The sequence below is a fragment of the Octodon degus genome, unplaced genomic scaffold (genome assembly GCF_000260255.1).
Source record: "Octodon degus isolate 3935 unplaced genomic scaffold, OctDeg1.0 scaffold00195, whole genome shotgun sequence".
NCBI classification, from domain to species: Eukaryota; Metazoa; Chordata; class Mammalia; order Rodentia; family Octodontidae; genus Octodon; species Octodon degus.
Genome location: NW_004524771.1, coordinates 1018858 through 1030554, shown reverse-complemented (window position 1 = coordinate 1030554; position 11697 = coordinate 1018858). Strand labels below are relative to the sequence as shown.

At 42.4% G+C, this 11697-nt stretch overlaps 1 protein-coding gene across 1 annotated transcript in view; it reads left to right on the top strand.

Annotated features, from left to right (window-relative positions):
- The window catches only part of Pdilt (protein disulfide isomerase like, testis expressed), a 54409-nt gene that overhangs the window by 28813 nt on the left and 13899 nt on the right, over positions 1-11697 (top strand). Inside the window, exons 4-9 of the mRNA XM_023704373.1 lie at positions 1090-1223; positions 2762-2899; positions 6908-7018; positions 7102-7227; positions 8492-8689; positions 10738-10858. Coding sequence (XP_023560141.1) covers positions 1090-1223; positions 2762-2899; positions 6908-7018; positions 7102-7227; positions 8492-8689; positions 10738-10858 — 828 coding nt within the window. The remainder of the gene's footprint in view (positions 1-1089; positions 1224-2761; positions 2900-6907; positions 7019-7101; positions 7228-8491; positions 8690-10737; positions 10859-11697) is intronic.

The following is an 11697-nucleotide window of genomic DNA, read 5'->3' as shown; positions in this document are numbered from 1 at the left end:
CTCCAGCACATCCACCGGTTTGCAGCTCAGAAAGCCCTCCTTGAATTTACCATCTAGGTCACAGGTCTTTGTTAGGGGTTCATAGAACTTTGCTTTGAGTGGGATAATAGACTTGTTTGTGTCGTTACTTGATGATTGTCTCCCTCAGTAGAATGAGTGCTGAAAAGCAGTGTGCTGTGCTTGTTTCTGCCCACAGTCACACCCCAGGACTAAGCATAGCACTGCTACTTACTTAACATAAAAAGCAATTAGTGCATCCTTAAAAAAAATAAAGAAATGAATGAGTGAATGAATAAATGTCTGTGGATGTATCCTAAAGCTATTTAAAACATTCCTTTATCTCATACATTCATTTAAGATACTCCTTTCTGTTCTATAGCGACATTGATATAAACTGATAGACTATGAAATTATAATGTGCATTACTTGATGCCACATGAAATTGGAAGCACATGTCCATCTGTACATAGGCCTGTGCACATCCTGGTTCACTGCTTTTTTCTTTCCAGACACAGCACATGTATTTCCAGTCTTAAAAGGTAAGACTGTTGTGTGCTTGACACCTTCCATACCACAGACAAGAAATAAAAGTCAGGATATATGACCTTAGAGGGCAGTTGAGTCACGGCTAGGGAGTTAGTCTCCTAGAGCAATAATGAGATTTACCTAAGGTCACAGAGGTATATTTCTATTTCAAGGACATAAATTCATTTTTCTGTCACCTTGGAAGGTACAAAATGAAGGAAGATTTGGACTATTTCCTCCTAAGTTTGATACCCAAGTTCACTAGTTGATTTGCTATCAGAAAATTGAACTTTGGTTTCCTGATCTGTAAAATGGGGAGGGTAAGACTGTCTGTCCTGTAAAGTTGTTATGAAGTTTCATACAAGTCAACTAAACATTCATCCCAGTGTCAGGCTCCTGGAAAGAGCTCAGTGAAATTTATCTGCTGCTATGAATATTCATACCTTGGAGCCTGGGGGAGAACTGGAATGGAGAAACTGACCTTGTCTTTCAGTGCTTGGCGAAGATAAGTCCTGCTTCAGCTAACAAGATCCAATCTCTCTACCCCCTTCCCTCCCTCTCCAGGAGTGGTTGAATCTGCAGCCTTGGTGGTTTGGTTGAGAAGACAAATTAGCCAGAAAGCATTTTTGTTCAACAACAGCCTGCAAGTGGCAAATTTTGTGCAATCCAGGCCTGTGGTCATCATTGGTTTCTTCCAGGTACTAAGGTCAAGAGGGAGGAGGTGACTTTTCAACCCATGAGGAGATTGTGTCTGGGAAGAGGTGAGGTGAAAAGCCTCAGTCACAAGTGCTGTCCCATGCCCAATTTTCCCCATCGTCTGGGCAGATTTTCTAAGGGAGCTCCATGATGCAATTGCAAGAAGACAAAGTGGAAGCAGAAGTGGTAAGAGATGGTAGAGAGATAGACAGGAATGGAAAGAAGAGAGAGGAAAGTGACATACTTATTTAATTGGTTTAAAAGTGAAACTACTCCTTTTGTGGGGGTCTTTTCAGAACATCACAGAATAAAGGGAGATTGTTTTGGTTTTTTTCTAATTTGAGAGCCATTGTTTTCTATGATCCTGACATACCTGGACCAGATCAGCCTCCATCGCTAGCCTCTTTCCATCATTGGTCCATTCTTCCCCACCTACCTCCATATAAACTAAGACCTTTCACAATTCATCAGCGGGGGCTGGGGAGATAGCTCAGTAGAATAAGCACTTGCCTGGCAAGTACAAGGGCCTGAGCTCAATCTCCGGTTCTGCAAAAAAAAATGTGTGTTCATAATTCATTAACATATACTCATCTGCAAAGATGCCAACTCTCCTCAGGTGTGTAGTGGAGGAATGGGCACAAATTACAAGATATAATTATGAAATGTTTCATAAGTTTTCTATTGCTTTTATTTTATATGTTTATAAATCATCTAAAGATTGGTTTTGCTTATAGAAAATGAATTTCTGATGCATCTTAACTCATTTGGGTTTTTTTTTTTTTGTCTTTTTGAGATAATTTCACTATGCAGTTAAGGTTGACCTTGAACTCACTTTGTAGCCGAGGCTGGCCTCAATCTCTCAGTGATCCTCCTGCTCAGCCTCCTGAATGCTCAGCCCCATTTTATTAATTCATTAATTCATTAATTCATTCATCAGGAATAGAACTTAGGACCTTGCACTTACCAGGCAGATGCTGTGTCACTGAGCTATATCCCCAACTCGTCACTTATGTTAAATTGATGACTTTTCTCCTTCTCACATCAGAACCCATAACTTTGGCATTGTGTTCATACATGCAAAACATATGTGCCTCTTTTCCTTTCCCTTCCCAGTATTTTTGGCCAAATTTCATTTCAAGAGAGAATTAAAGAATAAAGGTTGAGATTCTAGCCATCTTTCATACTGTCTACATTTGGCACTACATGAGATCAAATCAATTGCGTCTCCTGAAAGTAGTTAAGGAATTAATGTCAAAAATTTCTTAATCCATAGGTTAGACTAGCTTTTATCTTAATAAGTGGAAAAGATGAAGACAACCAGTTCTCTGCATCGATATCTAAAGAGTCGCCTATTTGACTTTAGTCATAGCCAGAGCAGCTAGGCATGAAATATCCATGAGAAGGAATGGGATGACCAGGAATACGTTTCTGAAACTTGGAGAAGTGAAAGGACAGATGAACCACTATTGCCATCTTCCCCTCAAACAAGCCAAACAGTTTTGTTTTCTACTAAAGCCTAGCAAAACTTTTTCCTAAACAGGATTTGGAGGAAGAAGTAGCAGAAATGTTCTATGATGTGATCAAGGACTTCCCCGAGCTTACATTTGGAGTGGTGGCGATAAAAAATGCCATTGGACGTTTCCATGTGGTCCTTGACAGTGTCCTCGTATTCAAAAAGGTAGGACATTTGTTGTGGGCAGTCTGAAGTTCTAAGTAGGGGAGTGTATAGGCTTTGGGTATAAGCTGGGGCTAGCTGACCTTTGTGACATCTCATTTTCTTTGTGTTTCTCTGGCTTTTCTAGCCATTTGCTATTGCAACTTCCTACTCCTCTTTTTTTCTTTTGCTTTTACCATGGTCTTTACACCAAGCTCCGTCCTCAAACTTTTTTATTTTGAGACAGGGTTGTGCTAAGTTACTAAATTGCCTGGGCTTGGCTCAAATTTGTGATCCACCTGCCTCAGCCTCCTAGAGCACCAGGATTACAGACAGCCACCGTCATGCCTAGTCTTTGCTTCTTGCTTTAATCAGTCAGTGGAGCTCACTGTGGCTCAGTCTCAGGCTCAGTGTGTGCCTGTTTTCCTTCTGACTCATGCTTCTCCGTCCATCCTCAGCAAGTGCTGCCCGTAGCCCATGTCCCATACACATCCACTTCCAACCCTCATCTCTAGATCTTGACAGCAGTACCAAATGGCTGTGCTCACAGTCACAGTCTTCTCTCTGAGTTCTCTCCTGTGCTACTGGTCTCTCAGTGGATGGCACCACCACCTCTCCCCTGTAGCTAAGCAAACCAGGAAGCCCAGTAACATCCTAATCTTCTCTGTCCCCAGGAACAGGGATTCTCCCCAGTCATGCTGATTCCTTATCCCAGACACCCCTTGTATGTGTCCACTTACCAGCACATCTGCAACCATCAAGTGTTCATCGTCTCCCATAGCCCATTGTGTTAACCACATAATGCTGGTCCTTGAGGTAGCAGTCTTCCCACAATTCAAATCTTGTGTCACATCTCTCCTCTTCTCTGACAGTCTGTAATGTGTTTCTATTAGATTAAAGGTATAAATCTGTAATGAGGTCCACAAGACCTTTCTCATCCTGAGTTCACTGAGTTCCACTTTTCCTTCCATCTCCAAGGTCTAGATGTGAGCTATCCAATGTGGCAGTCACTGGTCAAATGTGATTACTTAAATCAAAATTAATTAAATCAAAACTTTTGTTCATCAGTCACACTAGCCACATAGCAAGAGCTCCACAGCCAGACTGGGCTAGTGGCTCTTGTATTGGACAACCCAGATGTACAAAGCATTCTGTCATCTAGAAGGTTCTGTTAAACATTCTAGACACTATGGTCTGCTTCGTGGAACATGCCTTATTCCTGTAGCACACAAAGCCACCTTTTCATGTAGCTCTGCTACTTGCAGATATAACTGACAGAGCTTAGTGACTTTTCCAAGACAACATGTGGGACAGACAGAGTGATGCCCAGACCCACCTGACTTTCAGAGAAAGCCACAGCCTGTTTTATCCTGAGCTCATGGGAATTGTTGAGTCATTAAGTGGGGGAAATGAAGGCTTATGTTTTGGAGTGGGACAGCATAGAGTCTAGAAATAAACCCAGACACGTGTAGAAACTTAGTGTGCGAGCAAGATGGTTCTTTAAAGCAGTGGGGAAAATATGTGCTGCTGAACAAATGGTGGTAAGGCAATTAGACAGTCATGTGGGGAAAAGGAAAACTGAAACAGTCTCCATACATCATACCTTCTACCAAATTGAATTCCAGACTGATCTTTGATCCACTCACCCCTCCAAAATAATAATGTAACCACAGAAGCATCAGAAGATGCCATGGAAGATTTGCTTTGCTTTACATACTGGGGATTGAACCTAGAGTCTTACCACTAAACTGTATTCCTAGTTCTTTTCTTATTTTTTATTTTGAGTCAGGATCTCACAAAGCCACTCAACAGCCCAGGCTATGCCGAGAGAGTTTGTTTTCTAGATTTGTTTAGGGAAGCCCCTTTATAAAGCAACACAAGAAACCCTGAAAAGAAAGTACTACTATGTTTGAACCATGTGAAAATTAAAAGTTTTGCAGAGTAAGTCCCACCACAAAATAAAAAACCAGGGGCTGGGGAGATGACTCAGTGGAATAAGCACTTCTGGGGCAAGCGGAAGGGCCTGAGTTCAATCCCCGGTTCCACCAAAAAAAAAAAAAAAAAAAAAAAAAAAAAAAATCAAAAGCCAAGCAGCAAACTTGGAAAATACATCTGAGAGAGATTGGATATATTTTAATAGGTAAGAGTATGAACACTACAGCTACATTCCCTACATTTCAATCCTGGCTCCAGTGCTACCAAGTAGCTCAGTGGTAGAGCCCATGGGTAGCATGCTTCAGTTCCAGGGCTCTGTCCCTAGCAACATTCAATCAATCAATCAATCAATCAATCAATCAATCAATCAACCAGTCGTGGCTCTACGTTATACTAGCCTAAAATCCTTGGACCAGTCATTCTACTTCTCTGTGCCTCAGTTTCCTCATATGTAAAGCCAAATAAATCATAGTTCAATGGAATGCTGTGAGGATTAATGTGGTAACTAGAATTATGTGAGCGCTCCAATTAGTTTTACTTGACTGTTATGGCCAGTAAAACATTGAGACTTTATCTGGAGGACAGTTGACATAATTAGATGTGTGTCCTGACATCGCCATTCTGGCTGGAATTGTGTCAGGCATGGGTTGAAGGCATTGCAAGGGAGGCCCAGTGGAGACCACGGCAGGGAGTCCAGGGGACAAGTTTGGAACAGGGGCCGTGGGTGGAGATTAAGAGCAGGAGATGGAGTAGAAAGGAGCTGATAGCTGCTCCTCCTGCCCCTACAGACTTCCATGGGCTACAAAGAATCATGCCAGGCCCTGCTTTAGTTAGGCCCCGGTAACATCCTGCAGAACAGTTACCAGGCAGGATTAGATATACAAAAATATTTACTTGTGCTGCTGATTTCGACTGGTCCATAGAAAGGAACAATGAATGCTTTAAAAAAAAATTTTTTTTGATCAATTTTGCATGCTTATATCTGGTAATCTGAACAACTAATTTGAAGACAACGATATGCAATACAACAACCATTGTTGAATTCCTATCATCCATTTTTTTTTTTTTGGCAGAACCGGGGATTGAACTCAGACCTTTGCGCTTGCCAGGCAAGTGCTTATTCTACTGAGCCATCTCCCCGCCCCCCCTATCATCTTGCTTAGTGAAATTCTGTATAATTTCTAATATTTTTAAATTATTATTATTATTATTATTACTACTTTAAAAACTTTTATTTATTTATTTGGTACAGGGTCTCACTATGCAGCTCAAACTCGTAGGTATCCTCCTGTCTCAGCCTCCGCAGTGCTGGGATTACAGGGATGCACCACCATGCCGGGTTTCAGTGTCTGGCACAGCATGCCTAGAGTTCATGGGTGGCACGGCATGTGGTACCATGGATCGAACCCGAGTCCCTGCACTTACCAGGCAGGCGCTTAGACCACAGAACTATCTCCCCAGCCCTTTATTATTTTTTTTTATTCTCTTTTAAAAAAGATAAAAAATATTTACTAGGGAAAATACCTCAGAAGGAAAAGAAGGAGATGGGGAAGATCCTTTAGCTCACAATGAAGGTCTGAGGAGCCTTTGGAAGGAAGGAAGGAAGAAAGGAAGGAAGGAAAGGAGGGAGGGAGGGAGGAAGAAAGGAAGAAAGAAGGGAGGAAGAAGGGAGAGGAGGGAGGAAGTTTGGTCGGAAGCAACTTTCATGCCAAAGAAACACTAAGAATGCTCATTGGAGTTGCCTGTCTGTATGGTCTGGGAATGGGTTTGTCTCAATGTCCTGGTGCTTGTCCACTGATGAACAGCAGCGTGGCAGAGACTACTCAGTCTCGGCAGGGACTGTCTGATGGATTTCAATCACAACAGCTGAGGTTGTCCCTCCATTATCCTGCCTGTCACTATAGAGCTGAGGTTTTCGCAGCTAGCTCATGTCCGTATTCCACCCACAGGCTAATCTACTCAGTTATTCATATTCATTAAGTGCCTGGCTTATGTGTTACACCTGCCACACCTCCTTGTTTTTCTTTTATCCGAGGGGAAAATCATGCTATTTATATTTATTAACTACCCTCTAATGTTTTTCTTCTTTCCCTCAAGGGGAGAGTTGTGAACCGCCAAGAGCTTATTAATGACAGTACCTACAAACAGGACCTCAATGGAGTCATAAGAAAGCACCTGACAGATTTTGTGATTGAATATAACACTCAGGTTTGTGGGCAAAATGTTCCCAGAAGAAGGTTAAGTGGGGTGGCTGTGTGTTCTTGGATAACGTGTTTTCCTTGTAATTTCAGAATAAGGATCTGATTTATGAAATGAACATTTTAAATCACATGCTGCTGTTTGTCTCCAGGAAGTCTGAGTCGTATAGAGTCATACTTCAGCATTATAAGTTGGCCTCCAAGGAATTCCAGAACAAGGTTTGTAGACTGTGCCATTGCTTTCTGGGATTCTTGGATGGGGACCCAAGACGTGCAGAGCTGAGGCCCTTTACTTGCCCTGCTTATTATAAATTAAGCCAGGAGGGGTCTGCACCTATATTTGCATACCAAATCTAGGGGTGACATAACCAGCTTGCTTTGTCCTTCAAGGTCCTCTGAGGCCTGGAAGATTAGCATACAGTGTGAACCTTCATCTTTTGATGGACAATCTGAAAGCATCTGACACCAGGTGTCTGCAGGGATTTCTAAATGGCCTTCCCACTCTTCTCTTCCACCAGGGTGACCCTTTCAAAATGATCATCGCACCACTCTCTGACTTACTGTCCTTCACTGGCTTCTTGTTACGTTTACACTAAACCCAAGTTCCTTTCTGGACCTCTGACCTCATCTCCTGGAATTGCTTGCCTCACAGTGCTGGAGCCACATGGCCATTCCTGGGACCCTGGGCCTTTGTTGTTTTGCTGCCAGACCTTTGGTATCACAATTTCTGCTTCCTAGACCCCCATTTCCTGGCTTGTTGTTTATCACCCAGCTCTCAGCTCAAATGTCATCTCCATTTGTTCTCCTCGAATCACCTTGACTTCACTGCACCCCTGCTTCCCCTCGTCTGTGTGCTCTATCCCATTGTCCCTCGTCTAAATGTCTCTTATTTCTGAATCATCTATTATCTGATTTCGCCACTAGACTGTAAGCTCTATGGAGATGGGGATTTTGTCTGCTTTGGGCAGTGTTGTATCTCCAGGGCTTAGTACAATGCCTAGTACCTAGTGGCCACTCTATGAATATTGCATGAATAATTGAATGAAGACATGGCTTTCCTTGGTAGAGTAATGTTGTACAATAATAAGGGTTGGCATGTATTGAACATTTTCAATCTGCTCATCATGGAATAATACAACGTGCCGGTTAATCCTCACAACCCTCTCAGGTAGGCGCTATTATAATCATGATTTAATAGGTAAGGAAACTGAGGTGCCGAATGAGAGCAAAAGCTCAGCATTTCCTGACTTCGTGAAGTTCTGAGGATATGCACAGCACAGGAAACGGAAGCCAGGCTGCAGCTGCTGCCTGTCTGTGTACTTGATGTCAGATTGCACCTGCCAGACAGAAGGCAGCCTGTATCCTGTCCTTCAGAGGGGCTCCAGGGTCCCTGCTACTTACATTCCAGTAGCATACAGCTTCCTACTAACTTCTGTCTTTGCTAAAAGGTCTGGAGAGACAACAGCTCTGTTTGCTTTGGCAGATCCTCTTCATTGTTGTGGATGTGGATGAACAAAGAAGCAGACATGTCCTAGAGTATTTCCAGGTCACAAAGTTCGCTGTCCCATCTGTTCAAATCCTAAACTTGAGCTCTGATGCCCGGTACAAGATGCCTTCAGATGAGATAAACTATGAAAACTTCAAGACATTTGGCAGAAGCTTCCTGAATAAAACTGCCAAGGTAAGCCTTTTCTCAGATAAATTTTCTCCAAAACTTCAAAATCATTTTTCATGGAATTTGATGACTTTTCTCACCTGAATTAAGAGGCAAAATAAAGGTCAACTTCATGGCTCAATGTGAAATAATTCTTCCTATTTCTTCATCTCAATCCATCCAAATTTTGAGCCATCCTGAGCCTGTAATATTTTTTTTTCTTTTCAAAGTTTTATTGATAAACATATAGCAATGAGACAGTTTCAAATCAAATCGAAAGTACAGTTTCAACAAATAATATACTGCATATATTCTTCTTAGTGGTTAATTGCTGTACAAGATGCAGACTTGTGATCCTACTTACAAACACCATTAGAAAAAATCATTCTATTCATTAACTGAGCCTGTAATATTATCATTAATTCTTTATTTGTAATTTTGAAGAGGAAAACAGGCACACTAGAAGGCTAACTTATCCTCTGAAGGAGGCTCTTGCATGCCTCATGGCCACTAATGGTGTCCCCGGGAAGATGTACTCAATCCACGGGTAGATGTACCCTCCTCCACGGGGAGGGTAAGGGGGCAGAACACAGCAATCAAGATGGAACCTCAAAGGCTCCAGGGAGCTTTCAGTTGAGTGAAGCCAGAACGTGGTCTACATTGTTGAAAGAGGGGAGAACCTCAGAAAGAGAATCATGTGACTCGACATCTTGAACTGTGTACTCGGCACTTGCTGTATGCTCCTCTACCCTGCTGAAGAAGGGAGAACACATTACTTCTTTTCCAAACCAGGATATCTTTGAGAAGAGAGGAGACATTCTTCAAGAATATTATGGAAAGACAGGAGTAAATGAAAAGACCAGGAAACCCTACAGCCATGGTCATCTCACCTCTGCGTGTTTCTAGGCCCTCTTTCTTTTTTCCTGAGGACACTGCTTTCCCTGTCACCTTAACAGTGGAAGCTGCACTTCTCTTATGTCCAGCATCACAAGACCACCAGTGGAAAGCTGGTGTCCTTCTTGCCACTTCCAAAGCCCATTTTTTTCCTTTCATTTTTAAAACCCAGATTCTTTGCCTCTCATGCGTCTGGACTTTAGGTGACTTGTTGTCCTCCTTGTTGCTGTCATTTGACCTTGTCCTCTTGGCTCTCTTAGGATTAAGCTTCTGATTTCTGTGTTGTCCTTCACCCCTCCTTTGCCCTCACTGCAGAGCTGTCCACATCTGAGACAGTAAACTCTCTTCTCCAATGACTGGTGGGCCCAAGCTGTCCTAGCCACCTCTCGCATAGTTACAGCCTAGACATGGCAGCTCCTCCAAATGCCTAATTTCAAGTTTTCAGTTCTCATCTGCAGGACACACAGTGGTATGTTTCTCCATCCTTCTCATGGCCTCCAATCTCCTGATGCCATTTCACAGTCTCCTTAGTGTCTTCCTCCATGATCTTGGAGTTCATGGCTCCCCACTGTGGCAACTCCATTATCCCCTTCCCTGCCACCTTCTCTGTTCCTTTTAGTGCCCACCAGGCAAAAGACCACCTCTAGCAGATCCCACTTGACTTCCCTATACTTTCAGGCCTACACTTGGGAAAGAGAATGTTACCATGAGCTCAGATGACTTCATGGAGGCACAATCCACACTGCCTACCAGACTCAGAAACAACCCAGCATATTTCTATAAGTTTCTTGATTCCTGAGTCTATTTATTTTCTTATCCCATTTTATTTTCACTCTGCCCATCCATCACCAAGAAAAGAGAAGTGTGCATATTGGGACCTTCTCATTTGCCATCCCTGTTATGCTCCACTGAAGGAGTCTTTTAAATCCTTTCCAAAAGCTGGGTGGGGATAGAATAAAAGATAGTAATCTTGGCAGAGGCCAGACAGCAAGGTCCTTATAAATATATTAAAAATTTGGCATCTCAATAGCAGTGAGAAGACAGATTTCCATGACAAAAACAGCTCTACATGCAGGAAATAAAGTTGTAGAGAAGATCTCCTCATGGTTTCCCAGTAGGGTGGGAGCCCCATTTTGAGTACCTTTCCAGACATTGTTAGATCTCTTGAATTTGCTTTCTAGAAACATCAACCCAGTGAAGAGATTCCAAAATATTGGGACCAAGGTCTAGTTAAGCAGCTCGTGGGGAAGAACTTCAACATCGTCGTCTTTGACAAGGAAAGGGATGTGTTCGTGATGTTTTGTAAGTACTTCTACAGAGGCAAGGGGAGGCCAAGGTTGCTGTTCAAAGGTTGCTCCTGAATGCTTGGGCACTGCAGTCTCCAAAACCCATCAGTGCACCAACTTAAGGGCAAGACATCCACAGAAGGATCAAGATGCTGTGAGACTCCTGTAATCCATCACTTTCGGAGATTGAGGCAGGAGAGTTGCAAATTGAAACTCAGTCTGAGAAACTGAGACCTTGTCTCACAATAATAATAAAACAATAACAAAAGGGTAAAGGACATATCTCAGTGTGGAAGCCCTGAGTTCAACCTCTAGTACTAGAAAAAAATTGATGCTATCAATTACAATACCACTCTGTTTCCTGAAATCTAGTTCTAGATCTGTATGGGGTGTTTTCTATATACTCCAGGCCTGTCGTTCTTTGTTACAATATTAATGTTACTAATGCCCATGGCCAACTATTTGACTGGATGCCTTGTGCTGAGCCACTGCACGTTTATCTCATTAAACCCTCAGACAAGCTTTTGCAACTAGCTATTATCCCTCACATTTGCAGAGGACCAGGGAGGTGGAGGAATTTCTCCAGTACACACAACTAGTAAGTGCTCGAGCTGGAAGTGGAATGTAGGCAGTCTCATTCACACTGCCATCCAGAACTCCCCTACTTTTAGGTTCTGTATGACTTACCCATGGCCCATTTTTTTTTGTTTTTTCAAAGTTTTATTGATAAACAGATAGCAATGAGACAGTTTCAAATCCAATCGGAAGTACAGTTTCAACAAATAATACACTGCATATATTCTTCTTAGTGGTTAATTGCTGTACACGAAGTGGACTTGTGAAGCTATTTACAAA